At 47.5% G+C, this 24,394-nt stretch overlaps 1 protein-coding gene across 11 annotated transcripts in view; it reads right to left on the reverse strand.

Moving 5' to 3' along the window:
• Positions 1-24,394, reverse strand: part of si:ch211-285f17.1 (sickle tail protein homolog) — an 83,415-nt gene that overhangs the window by 7,861 nt on the left and 51,160 nt on the right. For 5 of the 11 annotated variants that reach the window (XM_062480180.1, XM_062480176.1, XM_062480187.1 and 2 more), the window contains exons 3-16: positions 23,269-23,349; positions 22,043-22,238; positions 19,401-19,599; positions 18,435-18,528; positions 11,646-12,448; positions 9,716-9,820; positions 9,108-9,157; positions 6,684-6,829; positions 5,171-5,346; positions 2,804-2,940; positions 2,272-2,419; positions 951-1,503; positions 555-765; positions 69-397 (exon numbers count right to left, since the gene is read on the reverse strand). In XM_062480180.1, the coding sequence (XP_062336164.1) occupies positions 69-397; positions 555-765; positions 951-1,503; positions 2,272-2,419; positions 2,804-2,940; positions 5,171-5,346; positions 6,684-6,829; positions 9,108-9,157; positions 9,716-9,820; positions 11,646-12,448; positions 18,435-18,528; positions 19,401-19,599; positions 22,043-22,238; positions 23,269-23,349 (3,228 nt within the window). Of the gene's footprint in view, positions 1-68; positions 398-554; positions 766-950; positions 1,504-2,271; positions 2,420-2,803; positions 2,941-5,170; positions 5,347-6,683; positions 6,830-9,107; positions 9,158-9,715; positions 9,821-11,645; positions 12,449-13,605; positions 13,680-18,434; positions 18,529-19,400; positions 19,600-22,042; positions 22,239-23,268; positions 23,350-24,394 lie in introns of those variants that run through there. The other 6 variants (XM_062480178.1, XM_062480184.1, XM_062480185.1 and 3 more) reach the window with 4 other exon arrangements.

Raw genomic sequence — 24,394 nt, forward strand, 5'->3', positions numbered from 1 at the left:
ACACGGTGAGGCTCAGGTTACCCGCACACATGGTTCCAACCGCGGACCACCCGGCCGTTCGTACTAACCTGAGCGGAGATGGACTCCTTCCTGCTGGTGTAGACCACCTCTCCAGAGCGTGTGGTGGTCATGCCTGAGGGGAGGGGGGAGGGGAAGGTCTTCCGGGGAGGGGGTGGCGGAGGGGACTTGCTGACTTTCTCCGCTCCCTGCTTGGAGACCTTGTCTGTGGCCGGGGCGGCAGTGGTGGGCTTGGTGGTGGGTCCGTCCCCGGTCGCAGGGTTGGGGGCTTGCTCAGTGGTGGCAGTCTTGCTAGATTTTTCTAGAACCGGCTTGGGGAGTTTTTCAGGGCCGGGCTTGGCTGGTATGTCTGTGGTGGGCTCAGGCTTGGGGTCTTCTACTGGTAAACAAAACACAAAGATACCCCCAAAAAGTCCAAATGTTTCATTAGGTATTGAAACACAACTGTTAATAACCTTATAGGACAAAATGCATTATTTTTGATATCCTATAGTGTGGTGGTACAGAAAGACTTTTTCAACAGACTTCCACAGTACCTGTGTCTGGTTCCACAGGCTGGGGGCTGTCTGCCTGGTCCCCTGGGGCAGCAGGGTGGGCCGTCAAGGAAGTCTCTCCCTCGCTGCCTACCTCCAGGCTGGGAATGCCCTTCATCATGTTGGCCTGAGCCTCCTGCAGGATCTTCTCAAACTCCTTCCCGTCGTAGTGGCCCATGTTCTGCCTCCTCTCCTCCCACTCCTTCTCTGCCGCCTGATAGGTCGAGAGAAAACAGAGAGAGAGAAAAACAGAGCGAGAGAGAAAGAGAGGGAGAGTGAGGACAATAATACAATTACCTCATGAAAAGTGATACCGAGGGTAAGGAGGATTATTGAATCCTTGCAGGAGAAGTGATGCCAACAGTACCCCATGTCCTCAGGGTGGTGAGGGTTCTGTACCTGTATGGACACAGCTCTGTTTTTGCTCTTGTCGCGGCTGGTGTGGAGCTCCTCGATGAAGAGACTCTGGCTGCCGTTAGCGTTCCCGTTGCCGTTAGCGGGGACCGGCTGCTCCGGGTTGCCATGTTGGGTCTTCTTATGTTGGGGGGCGGGGCTGGGGGGGTCGGAGGTGGACAGAGAGGGGGATACCCTTGATTTCCCCGGGCCTGGGGAGTCTAACCCTCCGTGGGTGGGGGTGGAGGAGGGCGTGGGCGGGGGGCTGGGCTGGTGGGTGAGGGCGGCCGACTGCTGCGACTGCTGCATGAGGACCGGGGAGCTCTGGACGTGGTGGATGACCACCGGAGAGGCCGGCATGACCTCCGACCGGACGGTGGAGGTCTGGGGCTCGGGCAGGGCAGAGGGGGAGCCCGGCTTGGTGGCTGCCTGGGGAGGAGGGGCGTCCACTGGGGCGTCGGTCTGGACCGCAGCGGGGGGAAGGATCACCAGTGGAGCTGGCTTGGCAGGTGCACTGAGAGCAGAGTCTGGGGCCTTGTGCTGGCCCTCTGTAGAGTATCTGGAGAAAAGGAAGAGAAGATAGCATTGATTTATGTTGCAAAAGGATGTTACTTCAGCACAAAAAGAAACTTCATCAAAGAAACATCATCATTGAATGTATAGGTTCTGCTTCTGCATTGCAGTGCTATCTCAGAGCAGAACTGGCCCAGTACATCTGGAATGAAAATACAACAAACCTAACACAATGAACACACGTGACTTGGACCAAGACCGAGGCAAGCTAAATTATCTTAATGGACTGTGACGTGAGGGGAGAGAGCTCTTGCAGAGGGCTATGATGGAACGGGACTGATTTTGCTTGCAGTGGGTGCCAAGGGGTGAGAGCAATGATGACCCATGATGCCTGGTGCCTCTGACTGATATTTATATGGAAATTAGGTGCAGCGTCTTCTCCTGAATTAGTTTAATGATCCGTTTGGTCAGTTTGCGGAGAGCAGAGACAGGCCTGAGCTAAATCAAGATGGACGCGGGGCTCCGGTCAGCTCTACTGACCCTTCAGAGGTTGATGGGGCCAATTTGTCAACATAATCATCAACAGTCCGTACCTTCAACAGAACCCTGGCTCTGACTCTGGGAGCGCTTTGGTTTCCTCCTTAATCTGTCACTCAGCCCCCACACACATTTCAATCCTTTCATCCTACCTCTTTCCTATCTCCCTCGCCCTTTCTCTCCATTCTCACCCACATCGTATTGGTCTATCAGTCCTTATGTCTCTTTCTCTCATCCTTTCTCCTTCAGTAGTCTCTCTCTCTCTCTGTCTCCCTACCTCCTCAGGCCGCTGAGGACCTCCGTCAGGCTCTTGACCCTCTTCAGCATGCTGTCCAGTTTGTGAGGCTCCTCCTTGAGGAATTTGACCGCCTCCACCTCCACCCTCAGCACCGCCCTCATCCTGGTCTGCAGGGCCGGAAACTCTCCTGGAGGGAGGGGAGGGAGAGGGAGAGAGAGAGGTAGAGAGAGAGAGAGAGAGAGAGAGAGAAGAGAGAGAGAGAGAGAGAGAGAGAGAGAGAGAGAGAGAGAGAGAGAGAGAGAGAGAGAGAGAGAGAGAGAGAGAGAGAGAGAGAGGGAGAGAGGGCAAGAAGACCGAGAGAAGACCGAGAGAAGAGAGAGAACGAAAGACAGCAAGACAAAAAAGCACAGAAATCAAAACAGAACAAGTATATATTTGTAATATTTTGTTATTCAAGCGAAATCTGTGGTTGAAAATCAAATTGATCTTGACCATTCAAGGTACAAAAGCTGAATGGGTAGTATCCTTGACACTGGGTACGGCACTGTAACATGAAGTCTGGATGTCCTACCTTTGAGCCCTGCGAGAGACTCGCCCACCCTCCGGAGACTGACAGCCCCCTCCTCCACGTCCTTCAGAGTCACGGCTCTGCTGCCCCCCGCCACGCTGTTCTCCCTGTTCAGAGAGTCCACATACTGCTCCAGCTCACTGTGGAGAAGGGGAGCAGGGAGGGAGGAGGCAGGGAGTGAGGAAAGGAGGTTTTCTTCCTTTCAGCACTAGGGGGCAGGCTATACCCACATACAGGGTGTTTTAAGTAAGCAGAATCTGTCATTTTAGATACAGGCTGATCTCTTCAAACATCCATCCAAAGGATGGAAACTGGACTGACTTGTGTTGACTCCCTCCTATAACTTCCATACACAGGACGGCTTATCTAACAGATACATTGCCATATCCACAAGGAATATTATAACTGTAGCTTTCAAGAGGAAATATGCTGGAGTTTATGAGAGACACCTGAAATTACCATACAGTGTGACTTAGAGCTAGGAAAATGAGTACCGAAAAAGCTAAGCTGAACGTCTCTTGGCAACTGGCGTTAAACTGGAAATTTTAACTGAGGGACTGTGAAGTAAAACTTTTGACACTCAAACTTCAAGGACTTATATAAAGCAGGTTTTGGTAGCTTCCAAAGATGGGAAGACACACACTTAGGACATATCAGGGATCATCTATTTGAGATCAATAATGACAGGTTCACCTCTCTCTCTCTCTCTCTCTCTCACACACACACTATCTCTCTCTCTCTGTCTGTCTGTCTGTCTGTCTGTCTGTCTGTCTCTGTCTCTCTCTCTCTCACACACACACTATCTGTCTGTCTGTCTGTCTGTCTGTCTCTCTGTCTGTCTGTCTCTCTCTCTCTCTCTCTCTCTCTCTCTCTCTCTCTCTCTCTCTCTCTCTCTCTCTCTCTCTCTCTCTCTCTCTCTCTCCCTCTCTCTCTCTCTCTCTCTCTCTCTCTCTCTCTCTCTCTCTCTCTCTCTCTCTCTCTCTCAGCTTTCACAGTATTGCTCAAGGGCAACAAGATATTGGACTGACAGCAGGATCAAACTAGAAACCCCTGCCAGGCTTGGGACTAACCGGGAAAACAGAACTGAAAGGATCTGACATACAGTATGAAAACATAATAACAAAACATCCCAAGTACCCAATTGACCTCATGTTAAATGTTATATATTATACACATGGGCTGACTGAGACTGTCTTACTATTCATAAACTATTTGTTAACCTACCAAATAACCTACCACAGCTATGTAGATACTCAGTGCTTCTCAGTGCTGTGGCTGATTATGTCAAGTGTTATTTGACAGTTCTGGTAATCCTCTGGAGAAAAGGCTGTTCTTTTTCACGCCTCATTCTCTCATATACTGTGCAAACAAGGATACACACAAAACAAAACTGACACACACACTCACAGGTTATTAAAGTTAAAGTAACACACACACACACACACACAAACACACACACACTCTCTCTCTGTCAAGCAAAGCAGACCTCATTAACCAAACTTATTTAAAGCGCCTACGCCGTTGCACTTTGCTGACTCACATTTGGCCGGCCACCAAAAACAACATGGAGGCACTGCCAGCGGCCAGCGCCTGTGAGCCCCCCTGTTCCCCCTCCCAGAGAGGGAAGAATCCTCCAATCACAGTGTTTATCTACGCATATGTTTACGACTGAAAAGCCAGGCAGAGTACTTTGACCTTGGCTGTTTAAAAACGTTTAAAAAGAATTAAATCAAAGTTCCCCCCTCCCCCCGTTCGGCAAGCTGGTGAAATCAATTCAAGTGCACACTGGAAATAACTGGTCTGCTGTCGGTCCCGTTGTTCCATGGGCGCAGCGTTTGAAACGGGAGACAGACGAGGTCTGCCGGTTCTAACTTGCAGACGGTAATTGAGCGTTTGGTTGTGTGTATGTGACTGTGACTGTCAATGTACACCAGCTAGTTGGTAAAACTGAAGCCAGGAGGACTCATGGCTGGAATGTCCTTACCTGGTAAGAAGCTGTGTGGGGATTGAAGTATTAGCGTGTGTGTATTAGCTTACCACACCCTGCCTAGCAGAGAGAGGAGCTGATGAGTGAGGTGAGAGCCCTACGGTCCTGAAAGCTGAGGATGACTTAAAGGCAACAATCGCACAGTGTGTGGTGCCAAGTTGAGAAATAAGACCAAGATACTGCTTTCACAAGCCAAAAGGGATATTGTGATCACTGGAAGTCAGGATGAAGGTGAACAAACCAAACACCTATTCTGTAAATCTTTACACCCCTGCCAAAAAAAAGAAACTTTTTTTTATGACTCTGGATTCTGTAGGTACAGAATAAGCCAAGTCATTATCCCTATATGGGTATATGCACTGCTTATGTCTAACTGGTGTCACCTTAGCTGGGTCTGCACCCTCTCCTCCAGACTCAGGTACTTGTGTCTGTCGTCCTCCACCAGGACTCTCTGCCTGTGGACGGGGTCCTCCAGGCGCCGCATGGCCTCCTCTAGCTTTGAGCTGATCTCCTGCTCCGCCCGCTTCAGCTGCGCCCGCAGAGCCTCCTGGTTCTGGAGCTGCGACACGCACGCACACACACACACGTGACCAAGTCAAACACCCACAAGCACACGCATGAAGAAACGACGACACACAGTCCACACTCCGAGAGCTTACAGTATTTTACAATCGCTATGACAATTTTTTCAATACTTTTAACAAGTTTCCTTAACTCTTGACACAGTTAGCACAACATCCGTCTGTGTTGGCTATACAATTAACACATTTCTTATTGCTTTGAAACAAAATGCATAGAGTAAACACAAATTTTAAATGCTTGAACTTCTTTTGCCTGCACGAGGGAAAGGAAGACAAGTACCAGGACACGGGAGAGGAGTGGGACAAGGGCAAGGGAGAGGAGTTAGAATGTGTGGTGGCGCTGATAGAAGTGCCAGAGTTAGGGTAACTGATGAAATACGTAATGGTGTCAGAGCAGAAAACTGGAGGACTAGTGAATTACAGTAAGACTGCCTTTACGTACATAAATGTTATGTCATGTCTGTCCTTATGTGAATCAGGTTGATCTGGGAGGGATCCTTGAGAGAAGGATTGACGTTATAGGAAAACAACGTTATAGGAAAACAGTATCCATCCAATATGCTCTTACCACAAACTTCCAAGGAGGTATATGGCATATTTGTTGCAGTAATGTCCTGTTGCAAATGAAGCCTTTACTGCAGCAATTATGTTTGTTTTCTTTTTTTTCCATACAGTAACCGTACATTGTATAAAGCTACTCTGAGATGGGTCATTAATTTTTTGTTCTGAATTTCTGCAGCAAAAGAAACAAAATGCATGCATTTACTAAACCCAACAAAACAAAAATGTAGAGAGGCTTCAAAAGAAACCGCATTGCAAAACACAATCTATGATCCATATACTGTGAGATCTGACACATATATAAAATAATGCAGTTTCTGTAATTCCATCTGATGTTAGTGTTTTTATGACACTGTGCTATAATTGACTAAATGTTCCTGTTGAAAGAGAACGTGTGTTAGTGTTTTGGTAAACATGGTGTATTGTGTATTTTTGTGTTATGAAAATGAGTGTTTGAGTTTAGTTTACAATGTGTGATTTTGAACATGAAATTAACCGTTTGCCAATTGGGTGTCGTAGGTGTGTGGGTGCGTTAAGAGTTTAGGAAACTTGTTAGAAGCATTGAAAAAATTGTCATAGCGATTGTAAAAAACTGTAATATGCTGCAAGGACCCCCTGACCCAGGCCTGCCGCACACAACAGCGGACGAACACGATACGAATGGACTTCTATATGCATTATACATGGTCATGTATTTATAATATAGGATCATTTGTATGATTCTAAATCATTCAGCAGGGTGTCAGGGTCGCACCTGTTGCTGCCTCATCAGCTGCAGCTGCTGTCGTAAGTCGCTCACGTTCCTCCTGACCTGCAGCAGGTTGGCGCTCGCGGGGGCGGGGACAACGTCCGAGGGCACCGCCGCCACCACACTCCGGATTGCTAACACCGGCGAATCCCCTAAAAGCCGACGACAAAAATAGGAGGGAAAAGAGAACATCAGGTACTAGATAACAACTATAACAACAAGTCTGATGTTACAGAAGTTTGAGCGCCATTTTCAGTTTGCCGTGGCAGACTACGCAGTTATAACGGCACACATATTTCCTCATTTACAAGCACTGATTCCAAGAGGAAAAGGATGGAATTTACATAAAAAATGATATAACATTCATATCAGTCGCATCAGTTATTCAAATTCCAAGCAGTCAGTGCAACCCGGAGCAGTTTGGCATGTCTTTGAGGACACCATGAAAACTTTAGGAACGCTGCAATCCTTTTTCGAGGGGGGTGAGCGGGCGGGGTATGGCAGGATATCACTCTCTTATTCCGAGCAGATGAAATTCAACACACTGCCTCAGGTATAGTGTTATACACGAACACACGCATTACATCTGAAGTGGAAACCCCCCCCCCCCATGGCTCTCCTGTGGGGATGTTGTTCCCCCTTCTCCCTCTCCTCTACCCTGTTCTTCTGCTGGGTACAAACCACCGGCACCATCCACGCCAGTCCTGCATTAATGCCTCTAATGTTTAGTGATGACGGCCCGCTCTTTCCCTCTGGGTCTCACCATCTGTGCCCGGAGCAGAGCGCTGCTACTTCAGCTGGCATGGCCTCTGACATAGGCCATCACCTCCATCCCCCCTGACCAAACCTCGTCACTTCCAATCACGGTTAGGGGAGGACCCGGGGGTTAGAAACTGCCGGATGTTTGCGGTGTGAGCAACGTGACTCTGCTCACGTGCCCCTCACAGACCGTCCTTATCTTTGAAAGTGAGAAACAGTCCGGAGTCTGTCAGGGTCCCCCATTTAGGATTTGATTCCAGTAGTTCCTGTAGTGTTTGATTGAAATGGGACACAGGTAGATCTTCTGTCGCTTGGTAACCGCCTGAGGTCCCATTTTGGGTCAATTCCATTTTATTTCAGTCAGAACAGGAAATGGTATTTCAATAAGTAATGCATTTAGGCATTGAACCACCCTGCACTATATGCATTTAAAAATGTGGTAAGGCCTTTTTCCATTATGTAACGGAATGTTGCACCCATTTCTGTTCTGTAGTTGGATCTGAAATGTTCTGTTTTTCAATTATGTTGGCAGACAAGTCCACTGGCAGAAGGGCTGTCCCTGCCCAGATGAAGACAATAGGATAGAGAGAATAGAGAGAATATTCATCAGAGAGCCCTCTAAAGATCTCTCTTTGCACAGAGAAAAAGAGAGAGAGAGAAACAGACCAAGCCCAGGAGTGACAGGACACACTGCCATTGTCCTCGTAATCCCTGAGCACCCCTCACCTCACAGTCTCTCACTCCTTCCCTCTCGTCTCTTTCTCCCTCTGTCTTTATTCTCCCTCAGTACTTCACCCGTAAGCTCCACCAACCTGAAGGACAGGTTACTGTGAATGCAGCACTTGTGTCGCTAGCTAGCTGCGTACTGAACCTGTATACCTTTCCTTCCTTTCTCTCGGATTAGTGCCTCGAGACAAAGATTACCTCAAGTATTCAAAGACGATCTGTTTTATAATGCATTTCTCCTGAATGTGTAGTGTTTTACAGCGGTTTGAGATTAAGTTAAAGATTGAAGCATGGTCAGTTTCTCGTGTTTGATGTGATATGTGATCTTTGACGCATGAGGAAGGCCTTGGAAAATTGAAAAAGGTCTTCTCTTGGTGTTTGGTGAGATTGTGGGGCACCTGCATGATACAATCTAGCCTGGTATGAGAAAGGATATCGCAAGATGAGAGACCCTCGCTCGACGCTTAAGTAATGTTCTTTTTATTCAATACATTTTTGATTTCTTTGTATTTCTTTTTGATCAAACCCACAGATGAGATTGAGTCTCTGAATAACCCAGGGGCCTGAGAAAGACCGACTGTCTTGGTCCAAGTAATGCTTTCAGCAGCCGGAGTTAGCTTGGTGTTTTTTTTTCTTCCTGCCTGTCTCGTCTTCTCTATGTCTTCACTCACTAACTCTCTTTGCCTTGGTTCTGTGTGGGAGACGAGGAGGAGACTTGAAGGCCGATATGAATTGGCGATGAGAAGATTTGGCTGGATAGCTTTTCTCTTCTGAAGTGGTGCACATGACTGACCATGCCGATGGAGGTTAACTAACTTGTCTGGGCCGTGCAGCACGGGAAGGCGTATTAGGTCAGGACGCTACGAATTATCTTCAAAGATGAGAATAACACAGTTACACAGAGTGTCCTAGAGCATAATGTGGTATGTATTGGATATTACTGACCTGCATTGTGTGAACTGTGACTTGGAGAGGCTGTCTTCATTGATCTCTCACTGAAGAGAGGGTCAGAGAGAGGGACAAACAGAGACAGGGAGAGAAGGGAAGAGAGAGATACATTGGTATTTGCTGTTACTTCATAGTGGAGTCGTTTCTCTAGGAAGTTATAATAGGAATGGATGTTAAATATTAGTGGAACACATGTACATTCCGACAGACAATGTGGTTGACATACAAAGAAGGTTAAACATGACAGTTGTTAATAAGCTGTTTGAGCTTATCCCAAGTCTCTAACATACACTTGCATTGTCATGACAGTTAGCTTCAGTTCTCTAAAGAACATGCTGAAATGTAGTCAAATGTAGTCTTGTTATGCAGTCAGGTAAACCAACCAGTCAGCAGCCATTTTGGGGGGGGATAGAGGGGGAGATTCAGGAAAATAACTCCATATTATACCCTGGGTACTATTTCATCCTATTAGTGTTTTTTATTTACCCTGCAGTAGCTGACTGATATGATCACAACTGATTAGTATTGGCTGGACAGCTGGGGGTTTTTCCATCTAGAAAACTCCCAGGCTGCATCACTCTCTTTCTCTTCTTCTACTTGCTTACCTGAGAGGCTCCTCGGTGACACTAGAGTTTGGACTCTTTAAAAGTGCATGCTGAACAAGACCAGTCAAGCTGGCAATCTGTTGCTCCATAGCCTTCATTCGCTGTCTGCAGGAAACATCAGAAAATCAAGCTTTTAACACTGGGGCTTGTGTGGTTATTAATTTTTTTTTTTACAACTCAGCCTAATCATGAAGGAAGTACCTGCATTTAAGGCTTGGTTGAGGAAGCTGATTTGATAATTTTTTTAAATATATATATTTTTTATGTATGGATTAATAAACAAATGGTGGGCAAAAAATAAAAGTCTCCCAAGTTTTAGAATAACTTTCCTAAAGCACTCAATAGCCGATTCAGACAGAGAAACCCTATACTTTGGTCAAACATGGCCTGAACTGTACACCCTTAGTATGTCTGCAATGCCCTCCCAGTCGAACCACTCCAGTCATCTGGATGTAAAACAAACCAACATCAGTGGTTGGAACAACCATAGGGCTGTCTGGTAGATTAAGCCCCTTGGCTTCCGACGAGTCTAGATCATTGGGGCTTTCCCATTCAGAGCTAAAACAATAGGGTGAGTCACGAGTTACTGGTGCTCGGACGAAGACGACACAGAACTCATCAATTCTCATATTACCTTCGAGTTATTCAGGGGAAACCGTGATAGGGGAGTGAATGGGGCTCCTTATCAGGGGCTTGGAGTCAGAGCGGTGAGGCCACGGACAAATAGCAAGGCTCTTGTGTTCACATGTCATCACTTGTCTAATGGGGGCTGTGGAGGAGCATGAGGGGGAGGGGGAGGTAGGGGGAAGAGGGCAACTGAGGACAACGAGAAGGTCTGTGACTCAGGATTTTGTTGTATGGAGCCAGAGACCTCTGAACATATAGCCAAACAGTGGGGGGATTGTTCCCTGGCCGGCCGTACTGTACAGGCAACACCTTTACTGTGTGTACAACTTGCTGTATCTGACTGATTGGTGAATGTACAATGTGATGTCTGTAAATGTCAACTTGTTTCTAGGTAATGGTCCCCCTAAAGACACTCAGGCAGAGAATAAGTCATTTGAGAGGAGAAAAAAAAGAATAAAAATGAATGTAAACAAATGCCTTTGTCACGCCTGTTTCCGTTAGTGTGGTCGCACCCCACAGGTGGTCCTCATAGATCTGCTCCAGCGATTAGTCCGTTCCAGGAGCACCAGGTCTTACTCATACCACCTGGTCAATATTTTCTTTCTCATGCACGGAGCCCCACCTCTGCCTCCATGTGAAGGCCCTCCAGGGAAGCCTTATGTGAAATGCCAACTGGACAGCATCACTCCCCCGGGCTTCTCTTGTTTGTGAGCTCGTCTCGCTCCTGCTGTTCAAACCCAACTGACCAAACTGCCCGGCTGAAAAACCCACGCCAGTGTGCTGTACAGCTTCGCTCCAGGCGACCCAGATGAATGTTGTTCAAATAACCAAGCCAGAGAATATACACCAAAATATACACTCCTGCGTACAGGTGGCTGTGAGGTGCTATCCTGTTACTGCGCTTGGTAAACACACCTAGTGTGTCATGGAAGCCAAGTTAAACTGAAATAAAGAAATACTAATCCACACTGTCTGGCCTGCGGCTTCAACGAGGATTTTTGATAAGCTGTGGATAAGCAGAGATGGTCACACACGCAGATCCGGACAAACTAGATCCAGCTAAAATAGACACAAGCCAGGCCGTCCAGTCTCAACCGCTGGGTTCGGCTTGACTCTGTTCACAAACACATGGACGAAGGCCGGGTCTCTACCCTTCCAGAAGGTGAGGATGATGATGAGGCATGGGGTTACAACAGCCCAGCCGTACTGTTAGGGTGGCAACAGGGATGCAGAGTTAGTCCATGCTCCATGCTCCACCCCCCCTCACCCCATCCATCCCACCTTGGGTCCCCGCGAGGCTTACCGTGTCTGGGGGTCACTGGCCGGCGGGATGGGCCCATGACCCTGGAGGTCAACCACCACAGGAGAGCCCATGTTGCTCCTGGACTTGGCCACTTCCTCCTTCCTGAAGGACTGACGCACAGGCGAGGAGCGCTCCATGTGCGTGGCGTGGGGGGGCGGCACAACTCCGTGGGGGGGCGGGCCGCCGTGGATGTCAATCACCCGGACCTCGGTCATCCTGTGTGGCGAGGGGGGCGGGGTCTTGGAGCCAAGGGTTGGTAGCTGGCTGTTGCGGGACTTCTGGCGGTAGAGGGCGGGGTGATCCATGGTGTCCGTGGGGCTGGGCCCGCTGTAGGAGCCTGTGGAGCGAATGGAGGACCGGTGGTACCCCCCCAGGCCGTGCTCAGGACTCTCCCCAGGTGGGGGGTGCCCTACGTGGGCAGAGGCCAGGCTCATTCTCCCCTCGTGGAGCAGGTAAGGATCCGCGTACAGCCCCTCGTTGCCCCGGGCCAAGCTATGGCTCTTCCCACCTCCCATGTCATCATCCGGCTTGACGTCCCGTCGCTCAAGAATGGCGCTGGGGCAGGGGGACACGGAGCGGCCCGGGGGGGTGGCGGTGGCGATGCGGTCCCGGGGAATGGTGGCGCTGGCCGGCAGAGGCCCCTGGCGAGGGCCGAAAGGGATCCGGGAGGGCGAGGGGGGCAGGGAGTGGGGCGTGGTGGGCGACATGGCACCCTGCATGGGGTGGATGGGCGGGGGCCCCATGGGGGGCTGCCGAAGGGGGTGCTGGACTTCTCGGCTGGCGTACATCATCTCTCTGTGCATCTGAAATGCAGAAACACAGAATGAAACACACTCCAAGCCACACACACAACATCAGATGTACAGCAAACCCTGGCAATCTTCGGTTAGCGAATAGCAACATCGAGTCTATCTTGGTGTATAGCTGAAACTCTTGTTTGTTTTGTGTGTGTCCTGCCAGACATCCCACCATAACGAAAATAAAACATTGCTCTAACCCCGTTAAAGCTGTTGTTTCTCAAAATGTTTTGTGGCAAGATTGAACCGTCAGCAAAGAGAATCAAAGAACAGTTGACACACACTTTTGCACAGTAAAATATTGTTTCTCATTCCATTTCACTGAAAAATCCTTTATAAATTGTACTCTGCCTCACATCGTGAATAAAATAGCACCGTACAAGATTATTGTCCCGGATAACTAGCATTTTGCATTTCTTTCAAAAGCTGCAACATTTACCTCCAGCGTTTTGCCAAAGTTTACATAGTGCTCAGAAATGTCAATAGGTCTCTCCCAGATAACACTGTGGCTTTCCAAACAGTCTCACATATGAAAACACTATGTGAGAAGGACCTCAGCTATGCTGGCCTTGGGGGCAAGAAAGTAGCTAGTTAATTTGCAACAGATTTGTTCTGGCACTTTTCTCAATCTTTTTTTGGGGGAACAGGAGGCCGGAACAGGCAGTTACGGCCTTGTCCTGACCACCCATTGAGGACTGCTGAGTACTGATGGACTATGAAACCCAGCATGATGCAGCTACGGTTGTGGTTAAAAGTTAACGGAGTGAAATCTCACGTTGCGGGTCACATAGTTGACAGTGAAACTCGGCGGTATGCAGAGATATGAGTTCACAGGAATGTGTAGCTAACTTGCAGGTAGGAGCCTTGTAGTGGCAGTGAGATCATTTCATTAAGGGGTTTCGGTGGCGAGTCACCTGCAACTTTAAAAGGAAATCCGAACATCTACTCTCAATCTACACAATGCTTCCCCATACCTCATGTATTACAAACCCTTGTATTACATAAGAACAGACTTGGGACTCAATGCGACTCCAAGTGATAATAAAGATGACATCATATAGGATCACAGCTGAATACAGGCTAAGACTGTGTTGGGTTACACGTCCTTGTCAAATTATTAAAAAGTACTGAAGAAACTTTGTAGAGGTTATACAAACACTCACCATGTTCAAGGGAAGCTGCATATTTCCAATCAGAGGTGGGCGCAAATCTATGGACTGGCAGTGTGAAACATTGCAATAACTTGTGGCAGGAGTGTTGTAAACTTTGCACGCAACCTTGAATATTGTCAATCCTTCTAACTCCCTCCTCTGTGCTGCCAAACAATCAAAGCTTTGTTCAGCGAAGCATGAGTCATAGGTTACACCTGAATGAGAGGTGAGCAGGTCACCGTTTTGAATATTGTTGGACAAGGATTCTCTCTGACTGCAGGTCATTTTTGCAGAGTAGCACACTGTCCAAGTCTTTTTTCAATAACATTTCCAAATCATGTGAAGCACAATTCTTATCTGAATGATTCAAGCTCCTTCCTTTAAATGAAAGAGAATGTACTACAGCACAATAAGGTGGCAACCTGTGTGTGTGTGTGTGTGTGTAGAATTGAAAAAGCAACAAAGGCTAAAAGCTTGTATCAGCGAACAAAGACAGTGCCTGGGCTGGGAACACTCACAAAGACAAACAAGAACTTTACATCTCTGCAAGGTTTCTACCCGGAAAAGGAAAAGACATCTACAAACATCCTGGAGAGACAGGTCTGGCCAGAAACACAGTATTCGTTTCAAAAACTTTAGAACAGCATGTTCTAAATAAATACATCAACAAAAGGCTTAAGATGGTTCAAGTACATTGACGACTTAACCTATTTGGATTAGTATAATTATACATAAATACACTTGAGTGCAAACTTTTTATTTGTCTTGTCTTGTCTTTGACTTGTTATTGTCTTTGCCAATATGTGCAGTCGAAGGAAAAGTACAGGGGAACTACAGTACCAGGGCTGGGCAAGCACTGGTACTGTATCTAAGCACGCAGAACCACTAGTCTTCTCTCTTGTACGTACCACAGCCACACAGGACAGCTATGGCTGTCAATCACAAGCAGATGCTATTGTACCTTACAGGGTCTACAAGCATTTCGTTTCTCAAATATCATGACCTTAAGAGGCAACGGTCTGGATTTGGTCAGTAGACCTATAAAACTCTGGCTAAACAAATAAGAAAATGAGTCTTCAGATGTGAGGCTAAGAGGGGCGAAAATGGGAACATTTGGTTTGAATTTGGCTCATGTTGCTTTTTTAAAGACTTTTTCCCTTCTACCCCTTCTCTCTTTCTGTTTCTCCCTCTCTCTCTCTTGTTGTTATTAGAAGTACAACATGTCTGGGAGGAACTCATAAAGACACCTCAATACCGCACGGTTGTTACTTGTTAGATTGAAGACTGACTCCAGCTGTACACCAGGTCGACATCCACAGGCTAGCTAAAGATTAAGCTGATGCTTAAACTGAAATAAGAATGCAAAACTAAAAGAAGATGTATCCATGGAAAGGCAGAAACAACAGTATGTTAGCCTACTGTTGATTCTACTCTGGAAATAGCTGACTGTGATGTTATGGTGGTGGTAATACTGAAATAATCCTCAAAACACAGGTGATATTACAGTGTTAAAACCAGGTTCAAAAATAATCCTCAGAGAAACAGTTCTTTATCATCAATAAAGATTTAAGTAGCACTATTTCATTACGTGTGAGAATAATATTTGATCAAGATTAAAAAGGGAAATAATTGAAGATAACAGGTGATTATCCTGGGGGGAACCACCTTACAGTGAACGATTAGCCCAAAGTTGAAACTCTATGTACAAAACACAAGCAACAGCAAACACTGGTGTTGTGTACACAAAATCACTTCACATGAGTCTGTTGAGGGGCCAGCCTCTATTGATGTTCAAATATGCAGAGCTGTGAACATGTTGACACATGAAGATTTGAAGCTGACAGAGCTAACTTTTTCTTGATCTATTTCAGATTAATACTGTAGCTAATGCTAACTGGTCCTAATTTAACATTATGACTTCATTTACAAACCAAAAAGAGCTGTTTATTATGTACTATGTACTATTTAAATAATCTGAATGGAAGAAATAGAACATATTCTCAAAAATATTGCTGGCTTAGTACGACATGGTTCAGGCAGGAGGACTCAGTAGTAGTGATTCCTTGATCACTTCAAGATAATACTGATATAAAGCAACACTGTTCAGCCCACCATAGACCTCCAACCCCTCTCCTCCCACCCTCCCCCCTCTTCCCCCCACACAGTGTTTAAACAGGTGCGGCCCTCATTCAATCATAGTAGTTGTCCCTGCTTCTAGAATGCTAGTTTTTGGCTTTCACAATAAAACGAGACTTGCCAATGCAAGGCGGTATCAGAAAGGCCTTTGTCTCGGAGGGAACATCTGCAGTCTGAGCTTAACATCTGTCAAAAATAAAGCTACTGTTTATCTTGTGTGTGTGTGTGTGTGTGTGTTTTTTGTCGGTCTGTCTGCAAGGGGCATTCTGCCATCAGCTGATGAGGCCAATTGTAAAAACAGGGCACTGATTCAGACATCAGTCATTATATTTCATTTATTCTAGATCGATTCAGCACAAATGTAATTTCTTTGACTAGTTCAAGCTAAAACAACTGTTGCAGATTGATTTACCAATAAATTACCATTTGGTATCAAGTGCACGATGCAACATGTTCTTGCAGAATTTGATTAAAAAACAATCTAGACTTCAATGTCTGCTTTATTTTGCAAGAAGGGGAAATCTGTACCATGTGACCTGCAGGTTCACACTTGACATTTTGCTAAATGTTGATTGGTTGGGACGACACAAAAGAGCTCAGTCTAATCTGTACCAAGCCTTGTTATGACCCATAGAAAATAAAAATTGTCTAACCTTCTCTCTCTCTCTCACAGAGAACACATTTTCTTTTTATCATTCTATCACACACACTCCCAACATCATATCTTATACTTCTGTCTCTCTCACGCGCTCTAACACACACACAAACTAACATACAGAATGAATAAATAACTAACATGCAAAGAAACATTGCATGTTACATTGCAGAAACATTGCAAACATGCATTTCACATGTCTAAGACCACACCTAGCAGAAGAATCCAGATTTTGTCTGTTGAGACAAGAGTGTGTAACAGCTTGTGGGCTAAACTGCTTGATGGTGCTGATATGACAGGCCTCATCAGAGACAGACAGGCCACTAGAGGCACACATCAGAGACAGAGAGCCACACATCAGCAACAACTTTCCAACACTCTACTTGGGATGCATAATGGCCTGCCAGTCCACCTTAAAGTTGCACTAGGTCATAAAAAAGATTGTATATGATATAAATAAATTCAAATATAAGAAACAGTGCCCCCAATTCTAAGATGAACTTCTGCACTCTCCGCCAGCTCAAGTTAGATTGACAGTGTTTACAAAAAATAAAATGGAATAATTGTCTGGAAAGGAACAACTGCTTCAAAAAACTGAAATTCATATTCCGCTGGCACTGAGCTGTCTGTGTTGCTAAACAACTCTGAGGGCCTCCGTAGGTAAGAAATGTTTAACATTGCTCGTTTATGTTAAAAGCAGCTAGTGCTATCCTAAAAAAGGTTTTCTTTAAATATTCCTTATCAACTGTTGCACCCCCAGTTTAGAAGCCTTCTTGCTCTCTGCCTGCTTATCCTCCCCTAGCCCCCCTCCATTTTCTGCCTTATTTGTCTTTTTCTCCCACTCATTCTCTTGACCTTTGAGAGCCCCTTCAAAGTGTGTTTCCACCCAGGGCAACACTTTCATACGTTTTTAGAGGAACTTAAACTACCCCCCCACCTCTCCCCCTCAGAGTCCACAAAAGCACCTGCACTCCCTTTATCTAGGTTAAATCATATTTTCCCCAGGAGAATATGAATAGTATTAACATAATGCTGAGGATGTTTCCTAGCAATCCACGTGGAGAGGTGAAGGCAGGGGGGGTGGCAGATCAAGCCTTAGAGCCTGGATTAGAGAGAAAGACAGGGGTCTGCTGGCCGGAGAGGATTTGAGGAGGTGGAACACACAAGGAATGAGGTCTTAGGAAGCTTTAGTTCCGTTACATCGACGGGAAACAAAAATAATGTGTGTGTATGTGTGAGGGAGAGGGGGGGGGGGGGGGGGATTAGGGTGAGATTTGGAGAAGAATGGAGAAAGAAAAAGTCCTGTGAATCTAGGTTCAATCCCTCCTCCATTCACCCCCCACTCCCTTCCCAGCAACGTGGTAGTGAGACGTGCATGCGGGGCTGCCTCCACAGGGTTGCCCCTCCTCTTCAGCCCTCCCACTTGCTGGATTGACCCGCCCTCACACCCCTCCGGCCCAAAATCAGGCGGTGGAGGAAAAAAAGGCCCCGTTAAGTAGATGAGGTGGTGGGGAGCACAGACCACAAGAGTGCCTCGATGGGCGATGAGTAGAAGGAGATGACAATGGAAAGGTGGAGGAGGTCAAAGACTGGGGGAAGGGGGGGAGGGGGGCAGAAGAGTAATAAGTGGAGGAGAACAGAGAGGAAATGGAGACTGGATACGGTAAGGCCCATTGATGGCTGTGCCAGTATACTGTGACTTCCCAGAGAGGCCTGTTCTCTGACGTAGCCATTGGCACCCTGCCAATCGGTCTGACCGACACTCATAAACAACTCCACCTTTACCCTTGTTACTCCGCAGGTGTGGTTCTGGGAATTACACTTTCACTCACTACCAACAAATACAATTTCTACACACACAATGAAAATGGTTCAAAGTCCAAACCTAACCTCATTTAGTTAGAATTACCCCCAGGTAAGGTTGGCTGTCGCTGTATTTGAAAAACACTAACATCAACACCGGTGTGGCCTAGCTAAGATCACGGACCAATGCCTGGATGACCACCCCATTTCAGTGGAACCCCCAGGTGGGTGTGAGCTTGGTACTCACCCTGGCATCTCCGTTGGTGGGTCTGGGGCCATGGCTGAAGGCCTGCGCCGGGTCCTTGTGGTACACCTTGAGGCAGGAGTGGTCTGTGATGTTTCTGTAGGGAAAGACATCCACTGGTAAAGAGGCGGCCCAGATATCTCCGTCAGAGAGCGGCCGGTCCTGCCTGGACCTGGGTCTCCTGTACCCTGCCATGGGCCAGTATTCAGCCATGGCCACGTCGTACACAGACAGCCTACTCCTGTAGTCAGACATCGTGCCGGACTTCCAACCGTGTCCAAGGATTCGAATTATACCCGAAGCCTAAAATGACTCATAGGGAAATCTACAAACGGCGTCATGGACGTTTTGTTGACTGAAACTACGAGTTTTCTAGTCTTTTCGGATATGTGCTAGGTGTTGATATGTAAAGTGCGGCTTCTTGAAGTGTTCTCTACCTCTGTGCTGTATCAGCCTCTGTAACCCACGTCACAGCTTTTTACTGCCGTTATATAACACAACTGAGATAGTCCCAAAGTACACATTGCACACAATACACGGCTGAAGTCGAGGTATAGCTTTCGGAAAGAAGCTTTGATTCTTTTTCTGGTGTTCTGCACTGTGTTTGACGTTCTTTAGAAACAAACATTAAAATAATTTGAGTAATAATACTCAAGGAAAACAGATTAGGAGAAGAGGGTTTTGGAGAGGGGCTTGTAAGTTGTTGGGTAGCCTCTGTATCCGCAACTTTATTGATTTCGTTTGGAGAGGAGGAAGTGGACGAGCAGGCTGCTCCAGGCCCAGGTCACTTCCTGTGTGGAGAGGGCTTAGACAGGAAGTAGCAAAGGAAGGGGGAAGAGGAAGGCAGCAGGGTAGCAATGACGACCTGGGGGAGAGGGGGGGGGGGGGGCGGGAGGAGAGACACACCCAAAAGGATCTGCTTCTACAAAGACAAACACGCACATCCATGGACATGACCAAACCCCCCACCTGACGTCGGTGAGCTCGTAGTACACGTTCCTCATGTCGTCCTTGACGTAGACGGCCACGCTGGGGGACTCCAGCATCTTCATGGTGAGCTGCTGGGGGAAGGCGCTGACGAACAGCGCCCGCACTGTGTCGGAGCTGGTGATCTCGTTGGGCATGCGGATCTGCTTGGTCTCGTCCCCGTACTGCAGGTACAGAACGCCTGGAGGGGAAGGGGGGGGGAGAGTCATCAGGTCAGCTGAGACAGCGTGTGTTCAGATAAGTCCAGTATGCCGTCAGAAAGTCATCTTTATGGGTTTAGTGGCGTTTATGGGTCCACAGTGGTTATGGAGGGAGTTTGTTTAAGTACAGAAATGATGTGTGTGTGAGATTCGATACACAGAAAGAGAGAGAGAGAGGAAGGGAGGGATATATTGTGCATGTGTGTCTCCAGTAAAGATCAAAGATGGCTCATTGAATTCCCTTGTGGGCTGTGTGACTGAGAGTGCTGGGGGAAGAGGGGGCGGGGCGATGTGTGATGTGGGCGGAAACATGTAACTTTACATCAAAGTGTCCTGCTCCAGTTCCTCTGAACTAAGGGTGTGGCTACTTCACGGTACACCACCAAAACAGATGTCTCCTAGGATGTCTGTTTAAGTCAAAGCTTATATTTATATAACACAGCATCATGATAAATACACAGAACTTAAAACCTTCTTCATGGAAACACGAGGATTTGTACAAGATTTTCCTTGATGCAGGACTTTTGGGGGGGAGGCAACACAATATTGAACAATATTGTTGTTCTGTTACTGATCCTCATTTCTATTCCTTTCCTCTGTTCCACCCTTTAATGTTCCTCTGTTTCTCTCTCTACCTTTCTCTCTCTCTCTCTCTCTCTCTCTCTCTCTCTCTCTCTCTCTCTCTCTCTCTCTCTCTCTCTCTCTCTCTCTCGCTCTCTCTCTCTCTCTCTCTCTCTCTCTCTCTCTCTCTCTCTCTCTCTCTCTCTCTCTCTCTCTCTCTCTCCATCGATGACTGGGCAAGTAAAAGCTCCCAAATGTGGGTGAAATATTACACGTGCTACATGCACCTTGAAACAGGAGAGATGGAGAAGCATGACTTTGGGAAACACAAACTGCTGAGTTGCTCAGTGGCCCACACACACACACACACCTCATTATGAGTTTCCCTTGTAATAACTTCACAAATGTGTTTTCTTTTATTCAAACTAACATTGCCCCTTCCTTGATTTGCAGTTATGCTAACAGCACAGACCAAGTCACCACATTAGTTTAAACTTCACAGTACATACTGTAGCATTCATGTTATCTGGCTTCCACCAGTGTGGTCCCAGAGCAGCATGTGGGTGCTCATTGGCCGATTTCACTTGAAATGAAAACCAAATGTTCAGGTTGCCTCGGAAACAAACGAACAGAGTAAAAGAACAGACGTTCTCTGATTGTCCTCTGGTTGTTCAAAACAGACTCAACTCCACTCTGTCCTCATGCCTAATGGGACACTGTGCTACACCTCCGACCCAATCCCAACTCACACAGCAGGGACCTCCTGGTAGCACTTAACTCCACACCTTCCGACAGCAACACAAGCTCTCAAACCTACAAATCTATGCCGTATTGAAGGAAGTAGAGAAACTTACTGGACGGATTTAAAGGACTTCCTTGATCCCAGCAGCGTCTTGAGGAACTGCAGACAGTGTTCTGAGTGAAAGGGCTGTGCTGATCCCTCCGCCAGTGCTGGCTTCTAGGACGAACCATGTGTCTCTAAAGACCAAACTGGGAGTGTGTGTGTGTGTGGGGGGGGGGGGTGGAGGGCCACCGAAGGAACTCTGGGTAATGTTCCCCTTGTTTCTCCGCCCCCTTTCTCACCCCATAAACGCTCTGGTGTCACAACGCTTTCTGCAGATGTGTGTGTGTGTGTGTACCACGTGGTACGGAGAATAGAATATTCTAGGTTTTAAACCAAAATGTTTCGCTCCAGAGGGCCTCCAGCAAGGCAAGAGGCCTTCATGGCTTGAGCTGGCAAGGGAAACCACTGCTTTTGGGTTCCCTCCTTCTCACTCTAGTTAAGAGCTGCTCCAAACAAACACCCTCTTTTTCAGAGATAAAAAAGAACGAAGAGCAAGCCAATTATTACGTCCCCACATAAAAGACTCGGGAGTTTGTTTACGCTCGTAAGTCACCCATTAAACTGCAATATCCTGTCAGTTGGACTCCAGCACATGCTGCGATGAGAGAGCTCCCTTGTTGTCCGTGGCCGCACACAACTTTGTGGTATTTCTCTACATCGAAGTTAATGGAGTGGCCGAGTGAATTGATAATGCGCCTGCGGTCTCTGATCCGGTAAATAACATGACGGCACATTGTGGGGCTGTGTTCTGTAATCTCCCGGTGCAGGGGAAATGAATTCTAATTACAGCTAAGCTCAGAGATGGGAAAAGAGGGGGAGGAGAGTAGACTGATGTTTGTGTGTGTGTGTGTGAGAACATGGATAGAGAGAGAGAGAGAGAGAGAGAGAGAGAGAGACAGACAAGACAGAACTTTGGAGGGCTGAGTCCTTGAAACACGCCCTCACATGCAAGCGCGGTCACACATGCCTGCCGGTGGTTGTCAGTGTTGCAACACCTGCTGGCTGGCGGAGGCACCTACCTAGGGAGCGGTCCTTGGTCTGGTTGGTGGAGCGCACCACAGGCAGGCTGGCCCTGGATCGGCTGCCACGGGTGAAGGCGCTGGGGGAGTCCGCCTCCGACATGGTGTCCAGGGACTCGATGGAGGCCAGGGAGAGATGCTCAGCCTGCTCCCCAACACCGGGCACAGGGCTGGGGCCGTGCTTAGGGCTCCTACCCTGGAAGGGGGGGGGAAGAGAGAGAGAGAGAGGGAAGACAAGGGGTCAAACTCACAGGACCACAGCACAGCAAACTGATTTACAGAAGAGAGGAGCAGCAGATCATGCTTTGGTCTTCGAAATTGATCGACTCGTTTCAGCCGTCAGAGACAGGACGTGTGCAACAGTTTGAGTCAGAACACACCTGTTTAAAGGGGATAAAAGAGCACTTCAAATGCCTATGGAGGGAAAAATATGTTTCTAATCTCACACAATTAGTAATGCCACACTTAATGGTCTAGGTAGAACACTATGCGCTGTAAGCATGCCTACAAGCTGTCGAGAGCCCATGTTAACACGCTGTCAAAAGAAATACATTTCAGTATTATCTTTTGAAGACCTACCAGTTACATTTACATGCTTCAGAAATGTGTTAGCCGAGGCCCCAGAAAGAGTGGAGCACCAAGGCTTGGGACGGCTACTAAACGTGTGTGTTTGAGTGCTTGTGCATTTACGTTTAAGTGCTTTCGTGTGTGTGTGTGTGTGTGTGTGTGTGTGTGTGATGAAAAGTCATCTATTCAGCCGGGGCAGTGTGTGAGTTAATAGCTGGGGTCAGTGCACACAGAGGCCTTTATGAAAGCAGGCACTGCTGCTTTGCTTGTGCCAGGGAGATAATGGGTTTGTGGACACGCGGCCAGCGCCGTGCGCGCACGAACGCGAGCACATCGAAATGCCGACGCACGCAGGGAGTCGCACGCTCACACTAACACACACACTCACACACACACTCACGCACACTCATGCACACACACACACAGTTTGGGTGGGTTGAATGGGACAAACAATTGATGAAGATTTCTGTTCCCCCCCGTGGCTTGCTTGGCAAGAGTAGCTGGCATGAGTGCGTAGGGGCAGATGCTGGGGCAGGGAGGCACAGCAAGTGAGCACACAGGAACAGAGAGGTTCGTTGGGATGCAGGGACTGAAAACACACACAAGGAATCACACACACTCATGGGGAACGATGCAGATAAGGTCAAAGGCAGACTAACTCTGTCGGGCGATTGTATTTTCAGCAAGTACTTCTGAATGTCGAGCTCAGTGTGAAGAGAGGAGAGCATGTTCTGCAGGGACTGAAGGAGGGGAAAGAGGAGGAGGGAGAAGGGAGGTATGGAAAGACAGGCAGGAGTGGTGGAGAGGGAGAGGGAAGATGGAGAGATGGAAGGAAGATGGTCAAACACGCATCGAAAAGCTCATCCAGTGATAAGAAAAGAGCACAAACACAGAGAGAAATCCATTCCGCCCCAGTGCTATCTGATAGATAAATATCTTTTACATGGACTACAGAAAACAAGGCTAGTGTAAAAAATTGATCTCTGTGATTGACCTTGTCAGCTGACATCCTACTGTAGATAGTGAATGACTGCAGCTACGGTACCCGTCTGTCATTCTAGATTCTTGGCTAATGTAAGGCTTCCTTCTAAAGCCGGCGTCCACACTCATGGTCGTTCTATTATCGTAGAGCATGCGTTTCTGCTGAGTCACGGTGAAAGGATCCAGGGCCAGTGTGTGTGTGTGTCACCTTCAGGGTGCAACCACAGAAGCAATCTTACCTGACACTGCAATATTACCCCCCCCACCCCCCCCACCACCACCATCCCCCCCTGCACAGCCAGAACAGCTGACTCAAGCCTCCGTAACTCCTTAAACTCAATTAACAAATACGGACTCCATCCAGCTGGTGCATAAACGCGATCCGGTAGCTGACGGAAGCTGGTCAACACGGCGGGGTCAGGACAGGGTGGCGTGTGGACTCAAACTGGGGAGCACGCCGTGAAACCAAAGCCGTGGTCCTGAATCTTTTATGAGCAGCCAATTCCAAATAGGCTGAGAAATGAACACGGCCTACCTACACTGGACACTTACAACTCATCGCTGCAGGCCGGATGATGTTTTGGGATTGTTACTGAGATAGATATGGTGTTGAAGATCCCACCAGAGTGTTTTGGCGGAGGTGAGTGACAGCGAATGGTTGAACGGGAGGAGCTGTTATGTTAAATGAGACTTAGTGCTTAGTGTTTCCTAAGGAGACACGTAATTATGTTTACACACCGGGCCCCAAGCACAGAACTGACAAATGATGAGCTGAGGAAGGTCTCTCTTTCTCTCCTCTCTCTC

This window comes from Osmerus eperlanus, chromosome 15 (assembly GCF_963692335.1).
Source record: "Osmerus eperlanus chromosome 15, fOsmEpe2.1, whole genome shotgun sequence".
NCBI lineage: Eukaryota > Metazoa > Chordata > Actinopteri > Osmeriformes > Osmeridae > Osmerus > Osmerus eperlanus.